General features: G+C 55.2%; 1 protein-coding gene across 1 annotated transcript; it reads right to left on the bottom strand.

Moving 5' to 3' along the window:
• Positions 1–5,350: 5,350 nt before the first annotated feature.
• PLXNA3 (plexin A3) lies at positions 5,351–24,519 on the bottom strand. The gene is made up of 34 exons (XM_036271270.1): positions 24,369–24,519; positions 21,837–22,460; positions 20,949–21,488; positions 20,254–20,436; positions 18,815–18,943; positions 18,644–18,744; positions 18,180–18,303; positions 17,936–18,092; positions 17,758–17,857; positions 17,467–17,581; positions 17,089–17,289; positions 16,875–16,971; positions 16,534–16,724; positions 16,310–16,455; positions 16,121–16,241; positions 15,882–16,018; positions 15,597–15,767; positions 15,225–15,318; positions 14,902–15,141; positions 14,684–14,827; positions 14,370–14,604; positions 14,140–14,282; positions 13,802–14,058; positions 13,640–13,706; positions 13,400–13,546; positions 13,155–13,314; positions 12,894–12,997; positions 12,558–12,654; positions 12,081–12,271; positions 11,771–11,940; positions 11,075–11,287; positions 10,707–10,857; positions 9,248–9,357; positions 5,351–5,817 (listed from the first exon to the last, which is right to left on the bottom strand). Exons 2-33 carry the CDS (start codon positions 22,431–22,433, stop codon positions 9,262–9,264), a joined length of 5,619 nt encoding a protein of 1,872 aa, XP_036127163.1. The 5' UTR covers positions 22,434–22,460; positions 24,369–24,519; the 3' UTR covers positions 5,351–5,817; positions 9,248–9,261.
• Between the last annotated feature and the right edge of the window lie 347 nt (positions 24,520–24,866).

Genomic DNA, 24,866 nt, shown 5'->3' on the forward strand with positions numbered 1-24,866 from the left:
CTACTTTATCTCAGGTCCTTATAATTTCCTTCCTTGCCTCTGTGCGGGTCTCCCAGCTGGCAGGCTTGACCTTCACACTGCCCACTTAGTGGTCTTTCTAAAAGGCAAATATGATTGGCTCATCACCCCTTTAAAGCCCTTTTGGTTTCTTCATCTACATCGGCGATGGCGGCAGCGTGTAGAGCAGTAACCCTGTGGGCCGTCTGACCCCACGTCCCTCCACAAATCACCGAAAGAGCGTTGAGTCACGTTTCTTGGGAACATTGGGCCCAGGGAAAGGACAGGGTGGGAAACATGCCCACGTGTCTGGTAGCCTTACATGAGGTTGGGGGAAAAGTGGGGACAGGTTTGTTCACAGACACTGAGGTCACACGTCGCTCTAAGGAGCGGGGCTTCATGAGGGAGCGCTCACAGGCTAGGCAGCCACTGCGGTGTCTCTGGGCTGTGGCAGGCCTGGCTGAGTGGGAACTAATCTCCCGCCCATCCGAATTGTGTGTGGGGAGTCTATACAGAAGTTCTGGGGATCCCCAGCTTAACTGCGCTCTAAGGGCAGAGCTTCGTGAGGGGGTGCCGCCTTGGGATCTCGCGGACGCTGGGTGGCACGGCCAGCAGGGAGGGAACTGACCCCGCATTGGCGCCTCAGTAAGGCCTGTTTCCGCGGGGCGGAGTCAGCGCGACGGGCTGGAGGCGGGGCGAGCGCAGACGGTGAGAACCGCGCTGCGGGGGGGCCGCAGGCGGAGCAGGGTGGACGTGCCGGCCGCAGACGCGGGCCTCGCCGGAGCCGAAGGCCAGGACAACCAGGATGGCTTCAGCAGCACGGACGGTGCGGGTGGCTGCAGCCGGCACAGCTCCGCGTGTTGCGCGAGCACAGCTTGCCTCAGGGCGGGGCGGAGACGCCGCACTCACGGCCAGAAAGCCGGGAAATCCATCACGTACATTGTATCCTGCCCGAGGAGACAACGGGGAATGCGTTGGGGACTGTCCTCAGGATGGCTGTATTGGGTGCAGAGGGACTGACAGGCCGAATGGGGAGCAGAAGGAACCAGGTGCAGCTTGGTTGTGTACCGGCCAGGAGCAGTCTGAAGGGGAAGAAGAAATGAGAGCTGGGGGTAACTGGGTGGCTGGTGGAAATCAGGGCCAGGAATAATCTGGAGGGGGCGGTAGAAGCCGTCCTGGAGCGGGTGAGACTATTCAAGGTGGTCTGAGAGGGGACCTGAGACACAAAGTCGGTGTGGATGGTGCCTTAACTGAATCTCCGCCAGCGCGGGGGGGGGGGGCTGACCGGGCCAGTCTCCACCCGGGGGCGCCTTTTTGGAGACGCGGAGACACTCAAGAGTTAGGTCTAGGGGAGGAACTAGGTGCCCTCTGTGGGGGGTGTTGTAATGGAGACAGCAAAGAGTTCAATGTAATGCCTGAGGGGCCAGAGCTGGGAAGGGAGGAGTCACCACCTCCAACTTGATTTTCTTTTTCCCACTCACATTTAGCTGCTGGAGAGCTGAAGATTCTCGCCTCCTCCGAACTTCCATCATCAGCTTTCTTGACCAGCTTTCCGTAGTGATGCGGACCATGCAGCGCTTTGGGCCCCCTCTTCCCCGCTAACCCTGGGCTAGGAAAAGGGGGCCGAAGCCCAACCTTGTATCCTTCCCAAGGCAGTGATTCCTGCAGTAATTGCCACTTTAATATGGGGTCCTTATTTTTTGCCTGTCCTGGCCCTTGGGCACTTGTGGTCCACTTGTTTTGTTTGGTGTTTGTTTGTCACTGCAGCAAATAAAACTGAGCTACTATTCCATGTCTGAATTTATTTTCAACTACAGCACCTCCTAATAGTCTTGCCTTTGTCCCAGGGTTGGAGGGGAAGTCTGGGAGTCATATATTATTTTATTTATCCTCACCGAAGGACATTTTTCCATTTTTGTTCAGATAGACTGGGAGGGAGAGAGAGGAAGAGAGAGAAGCATCGACATGAAAGGGACACATCGAATGGCTGCCTCCTGGGCTTCCTTCTGCACGACCCCAACCAGGGCCTGGGACAAATTGCAACAGAGGTATGTGCCCTTGACCGGAATCAAACCCGGGACGCATTGGTCCGTGGGCAGATTCTCTAACCGCTAAGCCAAACTGGCCAGAGCTGGGAATTATATATTCTAACACTACAAGGAAGTTGAAGACAATTTAGAAAATAAGTAACTGGGTCCTGTCATTCAAAATTAACTACTGTGAACATTTTGGAATCTTTCTTTAGTTTTATAGCTGTATTTATATAGTAACTGTATAACAATAACATAATCTATATTTTTCAAGGTTAGCATTTTTACTAATATTTTCCTTTTATTTTTTATTGATTTGAGAGAGAGAGAAACACCGATTTGTTGTTCTACTTATTTATGCATTTATTGGTTGCTTCTTAATTTTTTTTTTTTTTTGCATTTATCTTCAGATAGAGGGGAAGGGAGAGAGGGAGGAAGAGAAAGATAAACATCAACATGAGAGAGACACATCGAGTGGTTGCCACCCACACGACCCCAACCGGGGTGGGGACAAACTGCGACCGAGGTACGTGCCCTTAGCAGGAACCGAACCCCGGACTCTCTGGTCCAAGGGCTGATGCTTTAACCGCTGAACCAAACCACCAGGGCTATTGGTTGCTTCTTGTACATACCCTGACCAGGAATCAAATCCAAAACCCTGGCATATCAGGATAATGCTCTAACCAACTGATCTACATTTACTAATGTTTTTCATCTAACATGAACTTTTTCTAAAAATTCTTCAAAAGCATTATTGAATGGAGGCATAGCAGATACATTATAATGTAATTATTGACTAAATTGTTTTCAACTTTTTTCCTATTATAGGTAATGATTCAATGGAATTCTTGTATATAAATCTTTACATGAATGATTGTTTTCTTAAGATAGATTCTAAGAGGTAGACTTATTGAGTTAAATATTTATGGTTTATTTTATAAAGTGCTCATTCTATGGTGCAAAATTGCACTACAGAAAATATCCCCTCCCACCAGAATGCTGGTTTCCCACATCCTTGTCACTGTTGGGTCTCCTTGGCAAAAAAAAAAAAAAAAATTAATTTAGTTTTCATGAGAAGAACAAACAACCCTAAAATGCTAAAATCAGAGCTTTGTGGGCTGACTGGCCTTGACTCAGGTCAGTAAAGAAAAGTGCTGGGATAATTGGTTTAAGCCTTTCATTGTAAAGAGTGAGCTCTCTGTAATTATACTGCAGCTCTTGCTAAACTCACTTATTATAGCAGCTCTTTTTTTTTTATAGCAGCTCTTTTTATAGATGCTATCGGACTGTCTCCAAGATGATCATGTTTTCTTAGAATAAAGGCGGTTCTATTTCCTTTTCAATTTGGATGCCTTTTGTTGGTTAATATCTTTGTTTTTTATTGATTGATTTTCTAGAGAGAGAAAGAAACATCGACTTTGTTGTTTCACTTAGGTATGCATTCATTGGTTGATTTTTTTTAACATATATTTTTTTTCTTTCTTGATTTTAGAGAGAGAGGAAGGGAAAGGAAGAGAGAGACAGAAACATTGATGAGAGAGAATATCGACTGGCCGCCTCCTGCATGCCCCCCACTAAGGATTTGGCCCATAACATGGGCATGTGCCCTGACCAGGAATCAAACCAGAGACCTCTTGGTGCATGGGTCGATGCTCAACCACTGAGCCACATTGGCTGGGCGTTGGTTGATTCTTGTACATGCTCTGACCAGAGATTGATCTGCAACCTTGGCATATTTTTTTTTTATCCTCACCCGAGGACATTTTTGCATTTATCTTCAGACAGAGCGAGAGGGAGAGAGGGAGGAAGAGAGAGAGAGAAACATCTATGTGAGAGAGACACATCGAGTGGTTGCCACCCACACAACCCCAACAAGGGCCGGGAACAAACTGCAGCCGAGGTATATGCCCCCAATAGGAACCGAACCCGGGACTCTCTGGTCCGCGGGCTGATGCTCTAACCGCTGAGCCAAACCAGCCAGGGCAACCTTTGCATATTGGGACAACACTCTAACCAACTGAACCACCCAGCCAGGGCCTTATATGATTATTTCAATAGATGCAGAAGAAGCACTTGATAACATATTCACAATTTTAAAAGTTCTTAGCAAACTATGAATAAAGAGGAACTTTCTTAAATTAATAGAGTCTATCTACAAAAGACCTAGAGTAAAAATTTTTTTAGGAGAGAGATTTGTTGTTCCACTTTATTTATACATTTATTGGTTGATTCTTGTATGTGCCCTGACCAGGGAGTGAACCCGAAATATTGGTGTATTGGGACGATGCTCCAACCAACTGAGCTACCCAGCCAGGGCCTGGTTAATATTATTTTCTTGTTATGGGGTTGTGTTTTCTTGCTTCTCTGCATGCCTGGTAATTTTAGGTTGGATGCCAAACATGATTTTCCCTTGGGTGCTGGATATCTTTGTAGTCCTAGACATTTTTTTTTTAGTTTTGTTCTGGATGCTGTTAAGTGACTTGGAAATAGCTAGATCTTTTAGAGAAGATTTGCTGTGTGGGCCCTTTCAGTATAGGAGTCATTTTTCTTTTCCACAGTAGTGAGACAAGACCCTTCTGGGCGCCCTGCCCAATGCTTCCCAAATTGTGAGGTTTACCATTCTGGCCAGTGGGGACAGCCACTAGTCTCTGTCCTGCTGGAAGCCTGGGTATTATTACCTTTCTTTCTCTCTCTTTTTTTTTTTTTTATCCTCACCCGAGGACATTTTTCCATATTTTGTTCAGATAGAGTGGGAGGGAGAGAGAGAGAAGCATCGACGTGAAAGGGACACATCGAGTGGTTGCCACCCACAGGACCCAACCAGGGCCGGGGACAAAATGCAACCAAGATACGTGCCCTTAGCAGGAACTGAACCCGGGTCTCTCTGGACCAAAGGCCGACGCTGTAACTGCTGAGCCAAACTGGCCAGAGCTTTCCTTCCTTCCTTCCTTCCTTCCTTCCTTCCTTCCTTCCTTCCTTCCTTCCTTCCTTCCTTCCTTCCTTCCTCCCTCCCTCCCTCCCTCCCTCCCTCCCTCCCTCCCTCTCTTCCTCCCTTCCTCCCTCCCTTCCCTTTTTTGTTAATCTTCACCCGAGGATACTTTTCCATTGATTTTTAGAGAAAGTGGAAGGGAGGGAGGGAGACAGAGAAACATCTACGTGAAAGAGACACATCAGTTGGTTGCCTCCCGCACAACCCCAACCAGGGCTGAGGATCGAACCAGCAACCCAGGTACTTATCCTTGACCAGAATCGAACCTGTGACCCTTTGGTCTGAGGGCTTACGCTCTAACCACTGAACCAAACCAACCAGGGCGGCATTATTACCTTTCATCCCTTCAGGTGACTTTTCCCGCAGCCTCCAGTGGTTTCCTCACACGCTTGTGTTGATCGGTGGTCTGCAGAATACTCCATTGGGACCCTCTGCAGATACACAGGGTTCTTGCCCTCTGCCACTCTCTTCTCTCTGGTCCCCTACCCCGCAAACCCAAGGTGCTGATAATTTCAGTTCCATCTCCTAAACTCGAGGTGTCCATTGGCCTCTGCCAAGAAACTCCCTTTCCAGACAGTCATCGGGGCAAATGCAGGGTAGTCCTCTTGTTTCTCATCTCCCTGAGATCACTGTCCTTCATTGCTTGATACCCATTTTCTTTACAGCCTGTGTTTCATATATTTTGTCTGGTTTGAAGTGGGGTTCTTTCAAGGAATTGCCAGGGAAAATCCAATCCCTGTTACTCCATATATGTGAATAGAGTCTGCAATTGGAGAACTTGGAGAACTCTGCCGTTGTGAGCTCGAGGGAGAGAGATGCTGTCAATGGGGATGATGGTGGTCATGTTGATGACGATGAAGAATCTCATCTGGCCCTGGCCGGTTTGGCTCAGCGGTTAGAGCATCGGCCTGCGGTCCGGAGAGACCCGGGTTCGGTTCCCGCTAAGGGCATGTACCTCGGTTGCAGTTTGTCCCCGGCCCTGGTTGGTCGTGCAGGAGGCAGCCACTCGATGTGTCCCTTTCACGTCGATGTTTCTCTTTCTCTCTCTCTTCCTCTCTCTCCCTCCCACTCTATCTGTACAAAAAATGGAAAAATGTCCTCAGGTGAGGATGAAAAAAAAAATTAAAAAAATAATAATAAAGAACCTCATCTGACAGCATGCAGCGGCTGTAGTGGCTTCAGGGAGGGTCTCTTTTCCTCTGGAATTCTTTTAGGTTTTTTTTTTTTTTTTTGTGGTACGTGCCCCTAGTGGGAACCGAACCCAGGACTCTCTGGTCCACAGGCCGACGCTCAACCGCTGAGCCAAACTGGCCAGGGCTCTTTTAGGTTTTTTAAAATATGTTTTTATTGATTTTAGAGAGAGGAAAGGATAGAGACATCAATGAAAAACATCGACATCGATTGGCTGCCTCCTGCATGCCCCCTACTGGGGATCAGGCCTGAAACCCAGGCATGTTTCCTGACAGGAATTCGAACCTGTGACCTCTTAGTGCATGTATGGGTTGACACTCAACCACTGAGCCACGCTGGCTGGACTCTCTACCTTTATATATATATATATATTGTTCAGATAGAGTGAGAGGGAGAGAGAGAAACATCGATGTGAAACATCGAGTGGTTGCCACCCACACGACCCAACCAGGGCCAGGGACAAACTGCAACCGAGGTACATGCCCTTAGCGGGAACTGAACCCGGGTCTCTCCAGACCGCAGGTCAATGCTCTAACCGCTGAGCCAAACCGGCCAGGGCTCTCTCTACCCTTTTTTAAAATGTTTTTATTGATTTTTCAGAGAGAGAGAGGAAGGGAGAGATAGCAACATCGATCGGCTACCTCCTGCACGATCCCCACCAGGGATTGAGCCCGCAACCCCGGCATGTGCCCTGACAGGAAATCGAACCAGTACCTCTCAGTCCATGGGACGATACTCAATCCACCAGCCGGGCTCTCTAGCTTTTTTTAAAGAAGTCATTCTAAAGACCTTAATTATTGAGAAATAGATAAGAATTTAACTCTTTTACACCACTGTCTACTTTGCTCCTCTCCTTTTTCTCCCCAAATGGTTTTATTCAATTCTTGGGGTTTCTTTATTCCCCTGAGGTTAAAAGTCACCAGTTTAGTTTTTCATTGGCTTAGCTTCTATAATTTCACAATGGTGATTTTTTTTATTATTATTATTATTTAAAAAAATTTTTTTCGAGGCTACTGTCTGCCGCCCCAGGGCAGGGCTCACCAAAGGAACAAAGGCCTCTGATGGCACATTTGTCCCTGAGAAAGCCCCCTCTCCAGCCCTCGCTCCAGTGCCAAACAGCTCAGTTCTTCCCTGTATGTCTCTGGTGCCCCTCAAGCTGCCTCCCCTCCAAGCTTAGAGGAAGTGAGTCCGACAAGTCTGTGCACAGGCCCTTTAAGGAGCTGCCTGGGGCTCCAGTCGCATTAGCCTCCCTGAGCCTCAGTTCCCGCTGGTTTTTCCAGCCAGAAGTTATGGGGACTTCTCTTCCTGGCACTGGAACCCTGAGAGGGGCATCGGGTGTGAGACAGAGACCCCCTCGGTCCTCAGGGAGGACCTTCCCAGCCAAGGTGTCCTCCTGATTTTTATCCACCACACGTGGGTGTGGGACCAGCCTATATTTACTTAAAAAAATTTTTTTTCTTTATTGATTTAAAATTTTTTTTCTTATTCTTTTTTTTTTTTAATCCTCACCTGAGGACATTTTTCCATATTTTGTTCAGATAGAGTGGGAGGGAGAGAGAGAGAGAGAGAGAGAAACATTGACGTGAAAGGGACACATCGAGTGGTTGCCACCCACACGACCCAACCAGGGCTGGGGACAAACTGCAACAGAGGTACGTGCCCTTAGTGGGAACCAAACCCAGGTCTCTCTGTACCGCAGGCCGACACTCTAACCGCTGAGCCAAACCGACCAGGGCCCACCTTGTATCTTTACAGGATCCCAGTGCCTCCCACATTGAGAATAGGCTGAGGGTGGACAAGGCAGACAGGGGGATAGATGGGCATCCAAGCAAGAGAAAAAGGCCCTTGGACCAGGCTGGTGGTAGTAGAGGTAGGAAGAAGGAAGCAGATTCTGAATTGATCTTGAAGGTAGAGCCACCAGCACTTGCTGATGAATTGGATACGGCCCTGGATCTCCTTAAATCCTCAGGAACCCTGCAATGAGTTACCCTTCCTCCCATAAAGGGAATTCAGCTCATCTGGAGTCCAACAGTTTCCCTACCTGCTTCCCATGTTCACCAACCACCCACCTGCCCCAAGGGAAAAGCCACACAATGACTCCATTTTCCCAACATTTAATTAGGAAAAAAATTACATGAACAAAGGAAAACTCATGCAACAAAAGAGATGGGTTTCCGGGACCACATGATGGGGCCAGATTCCTCAGAAGAGGCAGAAAAACAAAGGAGTAAGGCACTGCTGCCTCGGCCCCGTGGGGCGGGCGCAGGACAGGGCAGCTGAGGATGAGGGGGGTCCAAGGCAAGTGCAGACAACACTGAGGAAGTTTGGCAGTAGGGCCGAGAGAAAGAGAGTTCTAAAGCCCCCCGGCCCAGGTCAGGCCCCGGAATGTCTAGTTACAGCTCTCCAGGTGCTTGGAAAGAACAGACAGGGCCATATGAAAATGTACAGTCCAACTCCCGAGAATTTTTGGGGGGACGCTGTGGCCCAGTTGCAGGAGGACCCCTTGGCACAGCCACAGTCTGAGGGCAGCTTCGGGTGCATCATCCCAAGTGCTGCTGGTGCCGAGGTCTCCTTCTCGGAACAGGTGGGGCCAGCCATGGCAAGGGAGAGGTGCCAGAAGCTAGGCCAAGGCTGACAGTGTCACAAGGGAGTCAGGACAACTTAAGGAGGTGAATGAGGATGGCAACATCCCGGGGGGTATTTACAGATGGAGATGGTGAGGTGGAGATAAATTAAATAAATAGGCGGTTGGGAGTATAAATAGCAAGGAGGGCAGGGGCTGTCACAACACCTGGGCACAAGGGCAGGAGGCTGGGGGTATTGCTGCTGCTGGGGTGGGGGTCTGGTCCTGTCACCCCTTCCCCACCTGCAGGGCCCAAAGCAAGGCACTAATGAAGGGGGCCCAGGTGTGTGGGGGGGGCACATTGACCCGGTGACCTCGCCTGTGCCACCCAACCCCCAGCTCAGCCCTGAGACCCAGGCATGAGCTGCCCCCCTCTTGACAGGAGGACGGCCCAGGACTGAGAAGCCCCCTCCTCACCAGTTCTGCCACCCTTAGCTGTTGCTGGACATGAGGCTGATGATCTGTTCCAGCTTCTGGCGCAACTTATGCTTCCGACAAGAGACGTCTCTGTCCAGAGCAGTGAGGACCTGGGGGAGGAAGGCCCCAGAACTGGGCTCGAAGGGAGGGGCCAGCTCCTCCTGGGCAAAGCCCCCTCCTCTTGAGATCTTGAGCTCTTCTCTCCCTCACACCTCAGGGCATCCCTCTTCCCCTGGGACCCTAAGCACATGGGAAGGGCTCCAACCTCTGACCTCTAAACACACCTTCTAGCTTCTCAACCCCAAATCCTCCTCCAGCTACAGATTTTTCTCCTCTCCACAGCCAGAATGCAGCCCCTCCCAAGAGTGGTCTGGACTCGCTGTACCCAATTTCCCTTTCTCATCCCTTCCCAACTCCTCCTCGAAAAACTTTTTTGTCTCCATGATCTTGTCACCAAAACCAGCCAGTGTTCTTGAACCCTCTCTCCCTTGACCATCAGCAGCACCTAACAGCCAATCACACCCTCCACCCTGACCCTCCTCCATGGAGAGGAGGGGTTCCTCACACATGTTCCAGGACCAACTTGGTGCTCTTCCCACCTCACTGGCCACCCCTACCTGTCTTCACTGCTTTCTCCCCTTCTTCTCTGCCACCTCTGAGGAGTGTCCCAGGGTCCCAGGCTGTGCTTGCACCACCTCTCCCTCTACACCCACTTTTGGCTGCTCTTGCCGAGCTCATCCAGGCTCAGAGCTTTCTGGGCCATGTCCTGGCTCACAAATTTGTATCTCCAACCAAAAATACATCCTGAAGTTCACATCTCTATGTCCCTTGCCTCCTGCCAACTCCAGTCACAGATCCCACAGGCCCTATAAAGGGCTGTCCATGCCAACCTCTGGCCCCACACCCCTCAGCCTGTCCCTCCCCATGATCCTGGCTCTCAACTTTTACCCAACCAGAACTCTGTATTCTAGCCAATAGCTTCTCCTCTGGGTCCCTCAAATCCCAGCATCAAGGTGAGTGTCACCTGTGTTGGCCTAGGGGCCTGCTTGGGGGAGTGATCATGAGCAATCTAAGAGATGGGCTCCCACCCTGCCGGTTTGCTCAGTGGTTAGAGCGTCAGCCCACGGACCAAAGGGTCTCGGGTTCAATTCCCGGTCAAGGGTATGTACCTGGTTTGCAGGTTCGATCCCCAGCCCCAGTCGGTTGTGCAGGAGGCAATCAATAGATGTGTCTCTCACACTGATGTTTCTCTCTCTCTCTCTCTTTCTCCCCCTCTCTCCCTTCCACTCTACCTAAAAATTAATGGAAAAAGATCCTCAGGTGAGGATGAACAAAATAAATACATAAATAAATAAATAAATGATGGGCTCCCTATCCCTTCTGTCCCCTCCACTTCCTTGTGGCACTCCTCAACTCCCACCAAGCCCCCTGGCTTTGTCACACCAGAAGCAGCACACACCTCCTGGTGGTACTTGGTGACATAGAAGTAGAGCTCACTGAGTGCACTTAGGACACTGAAGTCGCTGGCATGAAGGCGAGATTGCTCCACCAGGTAGGCGTCCATGTCCTGGTCACTGATGGATGCCATCTTTGCAATGTCCCGGTAGTACCTGTTGGGACTCTGAGGTCACATGGGCAGGTGGCACAAAAGTCAAAGTCCCTGCCCTGGCTGCCAGGCCAGCCTCTGGGCCTTTTTCCTGTAGCTGGCCCACCTTAGAAAAGCCAGCCCAGAGAGGGGCAGCTCCTGCCTCCCTCAGCCCATAGCAGTTCCCCCTGGATTGCCTGGCTCTGCCTCCCCTCAACATGGAACTACAGGGTAGGGCCCACCTCTCCACCCAACTCTTGTAGTTCGGGATGTCCTTGGCATAGAGCAGCTTATTAGAGGGTGAGTCCTTGCCCAGGCGGTGCTCAGATGTGGAGCAGGAGTCCATGAAGGTCTGGGCCACCACTGATAAGCAGGCGTCCGTGATGCTGCTCTTGTGGATGTCGAACACAAACTGCGGATTCTTGATCACATTCACCCAGAAGCGCAGGGGCAGGCTGGATGGAGGGACACACACCCGCAGCTCCCTCGTCTCCCCAGAAGCACCCTCCCATCACCGTTCCCCTCCATGGTTCCTGTTTGGCCAGCCCACATCTTGCCCAGAGCAGCAAGAGTGACACATTTAGGGTTAACAGCCTTTTCTTTACGTTTCTGCCAGAGACAAAGAGTGAACAGCTACCACCTGGGCTGAGCTACCAGCATCTCTGCCCTAGGCAATGCCCTGAGGGCTAAGGGCCACCTCTGGGTACTGGTCCCACTACCAACCAGCCAAATGCCCTACAGAGCCCACCTCCAAACTGTGCTACCTTGCCCTCTTTGCTTGGTGGCACCACGGATGCTAGTCCTCTCCTGCCTGGATGACCACTCCAGCTCCCATCAGTTTCCCTGACCCTGTGGTCCCTGAGTCTTGACAAAGCCACCAGTGCCTTCTGACCACCCACTCCTAGAGGGGCCAGCAGCAGCCAGGCAGAAGGCAGTACCAGTTGCTCTTCCAGGTGTGGCGTACGTCAGGGTCACTGATCTGGCGCTGGTCGGCCTGCTCATCCAGGAAGTCAAACATGTACTTGATAGCCAGGGGCAGGGCTGAGCCCCGGTGTGCAGTGCTAAACACAGTCTCAAAGAGGTCATCCACAAACTTCTGCAGTGTGCCCTGTGGGGGCACAGCAAAGAAACAGGCTGTGAGGGACATCCCCACAGCAGGACAGACAGAAGACAGAGGACTGGCAATGAGCAAGGTTTCCCTACAGGGTTAGCACCCCTGAGCCAGGGTGGCATGGGACAGGCCTATACCTTGGTGGCCAGTAGCCGTGTCAGGTAAATCTCTGAGACCATCTTGCTGCCACGGTCCCCCTCACGGTGGTCAGAGTGGTCGTGGTTCTTCACCAGATGCCACAGCTTGGTGCCTGTCTCCTGGTCGGGTGTGATCATGGGTGCCCGAGAGCGAAGGCTATCGGGGCTGCTGGCCGTGCGGAGCAAGCTCTCTGGAGAAGAGGACCAGTTTGCCCCTTAGGCCAGTGGGGCCACACCAGCCATCACTGGGGTTCTTGTCCCATTCTGTCCTGGGAGCCCAGCAGGCTGATGAAGGCCTGTCTATTCTTGCTGGCCCACCCCACTTCTAAGCTCTAAGGAACTGAAGATCTTCTAAGGGCAAGGCCCAGGAAGGCCACTAGAGCCAAGCTGGCTGCTCAGACAGGGGCTCCCCATGATCGCTATTACAGCCTCAAAGGGCATAGGGTCAGCAGAGGCTACCACACTGAGGACACCTACCATAGCGGCTGAGGGAGCGGGTGAAGGTGAAGGAGTTGGCCATGTTGTAGGCGGACACTTGTTTGGGCACCAGTGCCACCAAGGAACCATCTGTCACCTGGAGACCCCAGAGACAGAAATGGGGCAGTGTAAGAAGCTGATAAACCAAGGGGCCCAAGCCACCACCCGTCCAGACCCTAGAGTGTGCATATAGAATAGCTCCCAAGGCTTTTGGAGGAGGGCCTGTGAGCACAGGGGCCAAAGAGGAAAGGAGCCAGGGCCCCTGCTCCTGTGTCATCAGGGCAGGATCACAGCTCCCAGGTGGCCCTGGGGGTGAGTGGGCCCCCAGCCCCTCACCTGGTAGTGGGCCAGCGAGTTGACCCTCTTCCAGTCACACTCGATCTTGGTGGTGACATCCTCATCCTGGAGGATGATGCGGGCCATGCGGCCCTGGCGCCACTCTGTGGGCCACAGACAGCCCTTGAGGTCCTGCTCAGTGTCCCCTGAGACCCTGGGCCCACTCTACTCAGAGGACAGAGTCCAGGTGGGGAACATTAGTGCCAGCCAAGGTAGTGTGGCCACAAGGTAGGGACCAGGAGAAGAGGGTGGAGGCCTCACCTAGGTCCATGTCTTCAGCTTTGGGACGCTGGGAGTATGGGATGCCCTTATACACAGCATCCAGCAGCTTCTCTTTGGCCTGAGTGATGCTATCACAGTTGAGAACCTTCACTGGGATCTGAGCGCTGCCCTCACTCTCTGGGCACACACAGTACAGGGTCTGCGGGCAAGGAGAACCACAGGATGGGTCCTAGGCGAAGCTTCCCCCCATACCCAAAGCCCTGCCCACCAGGCCCCCCATTCACCAGCGTCTTGTAGTCAATCTGCTGCCGAATGAGCTTATCCTCACTCAGGGAGTAGCGTGCCTCGCCTGTGATGGCATCGATGGGGCCCTTCTCCATCTGCTGCTTGATGGCGCAGTAGAGCAGGAAAAGTGGCTCTCCAGCACATTCCTGTAGCCAGAGTCGGGCACGTGGCTTGCTGTCTGCCTGACAGCCAGTTACTTCCCCGCATTACCTCCCCTGCAGCCCACCTGCCAAGCGCACCTTCAGAAACTTATGCAGCAGGAATGTGAACCAGTTGGTAAGCATCTTCTCGGCCACTGACTCTGTCCTAGGGCAAAAAGGTTACTGGGGCCCTGGCCTGGTGGGGGTGGGGCCATTCAGGGGCCAGGCTGGCAGAGGGTAGAGCTAGGGTTGGGACAATACCTGCGCAGTAACAGCTTTGGATGGTTCTTGCTCTCAAGGTTTTTCTCTATGAGGTCTGCCAGCAGTTGCTTGAGCAGCCCTGTGGCATAATCGAGGCGGCTCTGTAGGGCCACCATGGTGAGTGAAGCCACAGTGCCACGGTCACGCATGGAGAAGCTGCTCTGGGCCTCCAGTGTATGAATGAAGGTGAGCACGAATGCGCGGCTATGCAGCAGCTGCCCGAACAGGCGCAGAGCCTTCTCGACATTAGGGGGGGTCTGTTAGGGACAGGGAGTGTCAGAGGGTAGGGCAATGTCTCTGGGGATGACAGGGCATAGGTAAGCAAGGTAGGGGCTCACATCCAGCTCCTTGAGCACCGGGTGGGCCTCGATGCCCGGGAAGAGCACACGCACAGCATAGGTTCGGTAGTCCAAGAAAGGGATCTGTACCACGTCCATATGGTTCGTCAGCTCGTTGATGTCTGTCTGCAGCTCAGCAAAGGCTTGGAGGAGCAGGGAAGAATGAGCAGAGCAAGAAGAGGGAGGCACCCCAGCCCATCCACCCTGCACTGCACCCCCACCCCAGGCACCTTCCTTGCATTCCAGAGCCACACGGGACTCTAAATTGTCCATCTGGAGCTGGAGTCGCTTGAGCGTGCGGTCTGCATCCTGAGTCTTACGCTTATAGGCAACCAGCACAGCGGTGATGGCCAGCAGCAAGAGCCCCCCGCCTGCTGCCAGCCCCACCATGGCTGGCAGGGTCAGTGCCCGCTCAGCCGTGATATGTAGGGTGCCCAGCCAGAACTCCAGGCCGCCCACCAGCACCTATGGGTATAGAGTTACTGTGAGCTGACCCCCACACTTGCCCCATACTCCCCTGGTGGCCTTCCCACCCCCTACCCACCATGACAGGCTGCCGGCCCGTCTGGCTGGGTGAGTCACACAGGAGTTGCGTGTCTGAGACAGTGAGTGCACACGGCTGGCCTCCAATCAGCACAGTGTAGTTGAGGCGGGAGCTGCCAGCTGCTGCAGGGATCAGATTTTTGCCCTGTGTGCAGAGGGCACAGTCAGCCAGGGCTCCCCACCTCCTTGCCCCTCCCAGCCCCTGCACCCCACCAGCACCTTTAACACTACGTGGGAGCCAGGTTTAACATCCAGGACGCCAGAAGGCCCAAGCGGCTCAAAGCTGGGGTCAGGGTAGTAGGTGAAAGAGGACCGGTTGAGGGAACGGGCTGTCTGCACATGGTCCAGCAGGAAGCCAAACTCGTCAGGGTGCTCGCCCTGGGCCCGTGGCTGAGGCCGCCCCAGGAAGATACCAGGGGCCTTACACAGCATGGCAGTATCGTTGATAACGTGGCACGTCTGTGTGGACAAGGGTGGGCAGCCCAGCATATGAGACCATGTGTGACAGGGTCAGGGGCAGGGCTAGGGCAGCTGGCACTCACATTGGTGGTCTCAATCCCTCGGTACTTGGCTCGGACCCGGGGCTCTTGGACTGTCAGCAGGTGGGTCCCGCTTACAGTGATGGCAGTACTTCCACTGGGGACAAGAGGGAGGGGCTTAAGGCTCTGTCCCCCAATATCCCCACCCCAACCCTGAAGAGCTATCAAGGCTGCAGTGGAAGCCTGGGGTCTCCCACACCTCAGGTCAATGGACAGGTGCCAGGTGCTCAGTGGTCAGGATAAGTGCGTGGACCCTGCCCCCTCTGCCAATAAAGGCTCAGGTTTAGAGGAGGTGTAATTTGATGCGCAAGGGCCCAGTTACCAGTCAAAGCCCCAGGACAGGAGCCTGGGGATCCACTCTCCCTACGGTCTTACTTGATGATACTCCAAGTGGGCTCAAGGCGAGTGACAGTGGGGTCCTGGGTGTAGTTGTACAGAACTCCGGGACTGGAGATGTTAGCACGGTCAATGGCCAGGGTGATGGGGGCCTGGCTGGGGCCCAGGGTGGAAGCGGGTGAGATACACACAATTGCTTCGGCATCTCTCCTACATTGGCAAGTGGAGTGCTTTGAGTAGGTGGCCCAGAGCCCTCACCGGCCCAGACCCACCCCTGCAGCCCCTACCAAATGCCCATCCCAAGACTGGCAGGGCCTTACCCACCTCACGAACTGGCATTCATCATCTCTCATGATCACTGTGACCCTGCTGCCGGCGTCTAGAGAGCTTCCAGAGATGGTGAGCCTTGTACCCCCAGAAGCTGGGCCCCGACTGGGACTCACACGGTTGAACGTCGGGGTCTGTGGAAGAAACAGCCCTGAGAGGAGGGAGAAGGCAGCCCAGTGTGGGGCCACACCCACACACAAGGGGTGGCCATGCGAAGGGGTGGGCGGCTCACACACCACAAAGCTGTAGAGCTGTTCTGATTGCGTGCGGAAGTCAGCAGAACAGTCGCCTATGCAGAGCTCCACAGGCCCTGGTAGTGGGCTGGGCACCAGTGATTCTTCCATCTCACACACAATCCTAGGGGTCAGAAAAGGTCAGGGCCAGCCTAGGAGCACCAGCCCAGGTGCCCAGACAGCAACACTCACCTCTCAGCACTGATGTACTCAGCAGGGATGGAATTGCAACGCACACCGGCCACTCGAAGGCCCACCTCTCGGTAGGTGAGGCCCAGGTTCTCACCCACGATGGTGACTCGGGTGCCTCCCTCCTTGGGCCCCATAAGTGGGTGGATCTGTAGAAAAGGGCAGGAGGTGAAAGGATAAGCCCAGACTCTCCAGTGCCTGGTGTGCGGAAGGTGTAGGAGGCTAACCTGGGCAATGCGAGGGTGGCTACAGCGGGTGCCCTTCTGGCTCAGATGCATCCAGTTGGTCTTGGGGGCCGGACAGTGGGCCCGCAGCTGGCACCTGTGCTCCGAGACACACCAGCCACAGTTGAAACGGGGGTCAGCCTTGAGGCAGAGGCCGCAGCTGGGTCGCTGTGCCCAACACTTATACAGGAGAGCTGCAGACACAGAGGGCAGTGGTAGGGGGCAGCTATGGGGAGCCAGGGCCACCAAGGGCCCTGACAGAGGGCCCCACTGTTGGATCTGACCCCAGCTCATGCCAACTCTGCCCCTGTAGGCAAGTTCCTTAGCCCCATCTCACCCCTCACCTCGGAAGGTGGCAGGCTTGTCGATAGGGAAATCTCCATCCCAGACCACAGAGAAGTCCAGCTCGGTGTCACCATATTCATCACCTTCATAGGAGTACTGGGGGAGAGGGACCACATGACCCCTCAGATGGTCCCCTGCCGCCACAGCCACCTGAGGCTTCCAAGCCACTGAGCTGGGCACCAACTCAGGGGAAGTGGGGGAAGGGGACCTCACCGAGGCGTTCTGGCACTGCACACTGCTGCTGTTGAAGCGCACGGCAGGCACACGCTGCTGCCGCCCCTGTACCCGAACCACACACTCGTAGTTCTTCTGGCCTGACTGGGGCTGTGGCAAGTTCTTGGCCCGCAGGGTAAGAGGCTGCATGACACCAACCGGAATCAGGAGGTCCCCACTGGGCAGGATCTCAGGGCAGCCCTGGGAGGGTCGGGGGTGGAGAACACCAGTCAGTCACATACCAACTGCTGCCATCTGGCCTAGCTGGGCCAGCCCCGCATTGAGGAGGCTCCAAGAAACCAACAAGAATCAAAGGCAGAACAGCCAGAGGCCAGCCCACACGGAGCCCTGCCCCGACGCGCGCGGCACCCGCCTCACCTCAGGGCTGTGGACCCTGCCTTCCTGGAAGGAGCACTCGTGGGGATGGCTGGTACACACGTGGCGGTACTTACACCAGTGACAGGGGTAAGGGCTGCCAACGCAGGACATGCACCTGGGGGGGAAAGGCTTCAGAAACAACAGAGAAGGCCAGGCCTATCCCCTCACCACCCCTCCTATGGGACACATGGGGAACTGAAGGAAGAAGGCGCCAGGACCCATCTGAAGCCTGCACAACACAGCAAGGAATGAAGTGATTTGGGGACAGAGGTCAGGAAGGCCAGTACTCACGACTGGAGGACACTGCAGTTGTAAAAGACAAAGTCGGTCCCAGCAAACCTCACACCAGTCTCCTTCGAGAGCAGCTGCAGCCGCACAGTGCGGGTGGCCCCTGCAGCAAGCCCAAGACAGACTGTGAACCAGCCAGAGACAGAGAATGCCCCCATCCTGAGCAGCCCCAGCCACTGACCGTGCCCCCTGGTGAGAGTCTGGAGCTCCTGGAGAGAAGGCGAGGGGCAGCGCAACTCCCCAGAGGGTAGCAGGATGGCCTCGTTCTCTGTCACCTCCTCAAAGGCACAGCTCACACCTGCACTGAGGTCTGGTACATTGCGCATGGCCACAGTCAGCTGGGGAAGACAGAGGACTCAGCAGGGTGCACTCCCCAACACTTACACACACTGGCCCACCCCACCCCCACTCACCACACCACTTACCTGCACCCCAGGCGATGTCACTGACACATTGTTGGGCCGGACCCGCACCTGGACACACTTGCTCAGCTCTTCAGCAAAGCCATTTGGGGCTGAGGCACCTGGACAGGCCCCTTCTCGACAGCATCTGCGTAGGGTCAGCCAGAGCCCATTCCGCATCTGCCCTGGAAGGGCTCTGCCCAGGGCTCAATGAGGGCCTGGGTGGAAAGGGGACAGCCAGCCCAGCCCACGGTGCCTTGGCCCATGGGGTCCAAGTGACATCAGGTGGGATTGAGGTTCTGTTCATTAACTGGAGAAAGTGGAAGGGGAGGGAGGGGAAAGCCACAAGGGCCCAGCTGGGAGTAGTGAGCATGCAGGCAAGGGCAGGCATTGCCCTCCCAACCACCAACATGCCTGAGTGGCTTCTCCCAGGAATAGAGCTTCACTGAGCTCATCATCACCACCCAAGCCCATACTGCTTCCCTCACCTGTGCTGCAGCACACACCAACCACAGTGCGGGTCCCTGGAGCCCAAGCAGGCTGTGCAGCTCACGTACTGCTCGCAAGTTTCCACTGGGAGCTGGCTCACCTGGGGACAACCTCGTCAGCACCCACCCTGCCCTATCACAGCCACCCGCCACCACCCGCCTCGGGCCCACCTGCTTCTCACTCAGGAGATAGATGTGCCGGTGGTCAGGGCTGAAGAGCAGGTCTCGGAGTATGGGGCTGCCATCCACCACAGGCACTGTCTCGTATAGGTGGGCATCCTGGGAACCATCAACTCGTACCTGAGCCACAAGACCAGAGAAGAGGGATGACAAGCCCATCTGAGGCCACAGCAGCACCCCATGCATTCTCTTCTAGAGCCAGGGACTTTCCAGGCTGTGGTTGAGCTGAAGCCAGGGCCTGGCAGGGATCATCACTTAACCTTCCCCTGCCTTCATGGTCCCCATGGGCAGGGGAAGAAGGGCTCAAACACCACCCCCTGGAAGTCCTTGGGGTTGACTCAGCCAGCCAGAAAGCACTCCCAGGAATAGAGGCAGAGAGATTACTGATGTTTGGGGATGGGGGAAGAGGAGTGATATCTAAAAGGGAAGAGGTTTTTAGGGTGATGAAAATGTCCTGGAATGAGATAGTGGTGAAGGTTACACAACTCTGTAAACTTACTAAAACCACTGGAATGTATGCTTTAAGCAGGGGAAGTGTATAGGATGGGAATTATACCTCAGAAAAGCTGTTAAAATGACAAAAAGGGCCCAGGAAGGGAGCAGGCCCAGCCCAAGACCTCTTCAGCTCCTTTCACAAGCCTTCCCCTAGCCACCACCCCATCTCCCTAGAGATAGCTCTGCAATTGCCAGGCAAGCAGGATGAGAACATGAAGGCTGTCTTGAATCCTGTCTCTTTAGAACACACCAGAGCTCCCAGGGGTTCATTTCCCCATTTCACACCACCCCCAGTCCCGGAACAGAAGCAGCTGAGGCCCTCCTGCACATGAGAGGACAAGAGGGCAAAGAGAGTTATGTCCACATTCATTCAACTAAGGATCTAGCAATGATGGCTGAGCCATAGCCACCTGCTCTCCTGGCAGGGAGGCCCCAAGATAGATCTGGTCTCTGTTCCCACAGCCACAGGAAGCCAGCAATCAGGCTGAAGCGAGCAGTGGTGCTAGTATGGATCATGGGCAGGCTCCTGGGGCCCAGCCTGGAAAGCCCTCCTCCCCCTATGGGCTGTGTACTGTCTAGGGTCTCACAGGTCTCGTCTGCACATTATTTTTAATCCTCACCCAAGGATATTTTTTCCATTGATTTTCAGATAGAGTGGGAAGGAGGAAGGGAAAGAGAGAGAGAGAGAGAGAGAGAGAGAGAGAGAGAGAGAGAGAAACTTATTGATTGGTTGCCTCTCGCATGACCCCAACCAGGGCCGGGGATGGTATGTGCCCTTGACCAGAATTGAACCCGTGACTCTTTGGTCCATGGGCTGACACTCTAACCGCTAATCCAAACCGGCCAGGGTTTGTCTGCACATTCTTATCCCCACCCTTCATCCCAAATCTCTGAGTCTGTCCCAATCTCCACTTACCAAGGGGACCAGAGCCTACCTTCTTCAGACTACCACTGCGAGTGCCGATGAAGACCACGGAGTGCTGGTGGTAGGTGTAGGCGGCCACACTGGCCATGCCATCACTATTGTCTGCCAGCAGGGGCAGCCCCTCGATCACGTGCAGGCCACCCAGCGGCTGGTTCAACACTAGTCCACAGAAGTTTCCATTTATCTGCATGGGCTGGTGAAGCAGGAGGAATGCATGTGAGAGTCAAAGTTTGGGGGTAACAGCTGGACAGAGGTTATGAGACCCCACATTTGGGAAGGAAGCAGGATCTGGACCTTGTTCCCCACCAGCTAAGACCAACTGCTTGCCCTGGACCCCACAGGAAATCAAGGACCAAGGAGGGAGATGGAAGAGGGACATGGAAGAGGGAGATGTAGGAGAGAGAGGATGCAGGATCAGGAAAGGAGAGCGAGGCCTGGGCCTGCAAGATGGGACAGGCTAGGAGACTGTCACTAACTCAGTGAGGGACCTATGAGATGGAGCAAAGAGCAGCAAACTAGGGATAGGAGGAGGAGCAGGAAAAAAGGAGGGGTGGTCCACAAGCAGAGAATGTCTGCCAAGAGAGACAGTGAGAAGGCAGGCCAGGGGAGAAGGAGAAGCAGCAGGTACAGGGAGAGAATGAAGGAGGACAGGGGTCCCTGAGAGGAAGAAGCAGACGTTCCAGGGTTAAAGCCCACTGTGCTCACAGTATTGATGCAGGGAAGCTCCTTGTTTAGCAGCCAGGGCAGGGCTAGTGTGCCTTCCCCTCGATAGCATGACTGGATGCGGCGCCGGATATGAGTGTTGATGGTGCTAAGGGTAAAGAGGCAGAGGACGGTCTGCCGGGGTGGGCTGGCCCGGTTCTTCTGGCCCTGAGAGAAGATGGTGAAGAGGATGTCCTCATCAGCTGGCACACCCAGGGCCTGGGCCAGCAGTAGGCCAGGCTTGGCCAGGTGGGCACTCTGCACCAAGCGGTACTCCACGCCGTGCCAGGAGCAGCCAATGGGAAACTCCACATATGAGTAGAACTCTGAGTCCCCCGCACACATGCGCACGATCTTGGACGTGAAGAATTTCTCGCCTGCCGTGTCCAGCAGCGTCTGCTGGGTGTCCAACTGCAGTGTCAGGAAGTACACGAAGGAGGCACTCACAAAGCCATAGATGTAATAGATGTCAAAGGCAGGGTACAAGGATAGGGTGTCTGAGGGGATCTTGATCTGTGAGGATACAAATTCATCCTGGTACACCTGGAGAGCAGGTCAATGAAAGAGCATGGGATTAGACCTGGGTCTGTCATCAACCTCTCAAACTCTGGCCCCTCAGTCCCTACAACATGGTCTCCCTAGGGCTTCCCTCATGACCTTCCTTGCCCCACACAGTTATAGGAGCCCCGACCAGAAGGCAGGGTGAGCAGCCCCATCCTGTGCTTCAGCCCATTCTCCTGTCTTCAGAAGCTTGCCCCCTCTAGGACCAGGGCTCTTCCAGAGGTGGAGCCAGGACAGAGTGAAGGCAGGAGGGAAACAGGTGCTGGCTCTTGAGAGGGGTGGTAAGAGAGGCAAGGGGAAGAGTGTGAATAAACAGGCAGGCTCACCCACCAGACTAAACATGTCAGCACTGTCCTCATCACTGATGAGCTTGCGGGAGCTCAGAGTGGGGAAGTACTCAGACTTGCCATCCACAGCGGTACCCACAAACAGCTTGCTGGGCCCCTGGCCCTGCTCCACGATGACACCAGCCATTGAGTCGGGTTCCTGGGCCCCTGACAGGTAGTGCTCCTTTCGGTGGTGGGGCTCGCCCAGCTTGAAGAGGTCATCCAGGCGCAGAAACTGGCAGATGCCTTGCCAGATGCTGCCGCAGGCCACCAAGCGGCGGGCAGCATAGTCTATGAGAAGCAGCTTGTTCACATTGTCCACAGGCGCCAGGCGGTGGGTGCACACACGCATACTCGGGGGTGGGTAGCAGCGAGCATTGTCCTCAACAGGCCCTGTGACGTGGGCCCGTAACTCAGTCAGGTTGGGGGCCAGCTTGAAGACTCGGTTCACTGCACCCACAAATACCTCCCCAGTCACCCGGTGCACAGCCAGGTGGGTAAGTGTGGTGTCTGTCACTGAGAAGGCAGTGAAGGGCCTGCTGCCACCCAAGGCCCCCCCAATGGCAAGGAGGAGCAGCGGGAGGAGGCAGACAGTGGGCATGGCTGGTGGCTGCACTCCGGGACAAGCCTGAGGAAAGATGGAGAGTACCAAGTAAGGGCCCCTGGCCTAGGCTGCAAGCTCTCCTTCTGCCCCACAACCCCCAGCAGGCTAAGCTCCATGCCACAGTGGGTGGAAGTCACTCATTCGCCCACCACCACGTCAGAGCCAGAGCCCCAGATGGTGACCATGGCTGGGAGAGGAGGGGCCTCCACCAGGGTGCATGAGTGAGCAGTGAACGCAGGCAGGCTTGGGGGCCATCAATCATCCCCCACACCCCCAACCCCCCACCCCTGGAAAGGAGCCAGAAGGCCTCTCAATTGGGCCACACCCAAGGGGGCAGCAGAGCCACATGCTGGGAAAGGCAGGGTGGGAGGCCCTCCTGGAATGAGACCTGAACATTATATCCCAGAGCTGAGGGCGGCTAGCCACACACAAGAGCTACGGTAGGCAAACTCCAGGCCACAGAGACACCCCACGCCCAAGTTGGGGGAAGGGGAAAGGCAGGGAGAAAACAATCACAAACTGGGGGTGGGGAACATCACTCCAGAGCGTCACTGCCACCAGGAGCTCCAGGACAGAGGTCTGGGGCATCAAGGCCTGAGACTGGACCCAGCAACAGCACCACCACCACATTCCCACTCCTGGCCCCAGCTGCCTCCTCACCCCAAGGGCCTCCCTCGGCTAGCTGTCCAGGAGCCTGCTGTCTGGCTTACTGGCTGCAACACAAAGCCAAGTCTCGCTTGCCCCCCAAGCCAGGCACCACTGAGATAGACATAAGTCAGGCTCTGCTCAGGCACAGCCAAACAGATGGCCCAGGCAGTCCTGCACAGCTTTCCCTCCAGATACAGAGGTTAGCTGGAGAAGGGGAGGTGCCAGGGGGCCCAAGGAATCCTATGGAAGAGGATCATAGTCCCCAAATACAGAGAGACTTTGGGGAAATGGGACAGGGGCTATAAGGACAGTGCCCAGATTGGCTGGGTCTTCACCCCCAGGCCACACCCAGATGTCCTGCCAAACCCAGGTGGCAAAGATAGCACAGCAGTATCATAGCAGCCAAGGGGCAGCCAACAGGGCAGGGCTTAGTGCTACCCTCTCAGTGCCCAAGCCCTAAGGGAGACACAGGTACCCAGCTTCAGGGTGGGGGATGGGGGGAGGTGCTGTGAACCAAACCAAGGAGGTCCAGAGAGAAAGGAAAAATGTATTTGCTAGAACAAGGAGCAGGCCCAGCTTGAAACTGCAAAGTTTCAGCTCAGACTGATCACCTCTCCAGGGCTCTTTTGTCAGGTCCACATCCTCAACCCCTAATGCAACAACCAGAGAAGAAAGAAGAAAAGAGAAGCAGCATCCCACCCTCACCTCCTCCATACCCTGCAGGAATACTAGCCTAGGAACGGGGAAGGAAACAGGTCCGGGAGGAAGATCTGGAGAGGCAGGATTTGCATCCCAAGCCCCCCATTCCAACTTCCACCTGTAAGTGGGAGCCTGGGCCATCACAGGCACACACACCCCTCTGTTACAGCCCAGCCAGCAGAGTCTGAGGATGAGAACAGCCCCTTGCAGAGACATGACTCCAGCGCCCGTTCCCCCAGTGTTCCCAATGCCCCCCACCGTGCTGTTCGCCATGCTTGCCCTGCCCCCACCAGGGGCACCCCCTCGGCCGACCCACGGGGACCCTAGTGGATGGAGGCGCCACAGCAGTACTTGGAGAGGCCGCTCCTCGGCCACAAAGGGTCCCCTTCGGGCAGGGGGGCTGGGCTCAGAGTGGCCGTCCCTACCGGCGCGGGGAACGAAGGACCAGTCAGGCCAGCGCCCAAGGAGGAGGAGGAGAGGCAGGGCCCCACCGCCTCAAGGCCAACAGAACCCTTGGACTGTCCGAACCCCACGCCGCCGAGCAGGCTGGCCCCACACGGGCGGCGGGGGATGGCGATCACCTACCTGCCCCTCCGCCGCCGCTGGTTTCCGGTGGCCGCCCGCTAGCCACGTGGACGCGCCCCCGAGCCTCACACCGGCTCCGCTGGCGCGCCCCCGCCGCCGCGTCCCGCGCCCTGCGCCCTATGCCCTGAGCCCGACCGCCGCAGCCTCCGCAGCTGCCGCCGCCCACACACTGGGCAGGCCCGCGGCCGCCAGGGCCTTTTAAAGACGGACCGTACCAACGCGCCGGGCGGGGGCGCCCAGGGAGGGCGGGGCAGCTGGGCGCACGGGCTGGGGCCGCTCGTCTCCTGGGTCAGGGGAAGACCCAGAGCGCATCCCGGGCCCCGTGAGCTGCCGGGATCCCCGCCCAAAGAACTGAACGTCCCCCGACTTGCACAATGGCCGCGTCCGCAGCGCGCGCCTCTACCCCCCCTCCTCCCCACCCGCTGCCTTGGGCAACCCTGGGACCCGCGCGCGCCCACGCCACACCCCCCTCGGGCCGGGGGCGTGCGCACGGCTGGC

Source organism: Molossus molossus, unplaced genomic scaffold (assembly GCF_014108415.1).
Source record: "Molossus molossus isolate mMolMol1 unplaced genomic scaffold, mMolMol1.p scaffold_m16_p_2, whole genome shotgun sequence".
Taxonomy (NCBI): domain Eukaryota; kingdom Metazoa; phylum Chordata; class Mammalia; order Chiroptera; family Molossidae; genus Molossus; species Molossus molossus.

What these genes read in the sequence shown, in the direction of transcription:
- PLXNA3 (XM_036271270.1), bottom strand. Translation starts at nt 22,433, where the DNA reads ATGCCCACTGTCTGCCTCCTCCCGCTGCTCCTCCTTGCCATTGGGGGG. An exon ending in AACTGCAGTGTCCTCCAGTC is followed by an intron (nt 17,582 to 17,757) that starts GTGAGTACTGGC and finishes TTTCCCCCCCAG; the next exon opens with GTGCATGTCCTGCGTTGGCA. An exon ending in TGCAGTGCCAGAACGCCTCG is followed by an intron (nt 16,972 to 17,088) that starts GTGAGGTCCCCT and finishes CCTCTCCCCCAG; the next exon opens with TACTCCTATGAAGGTGATGA.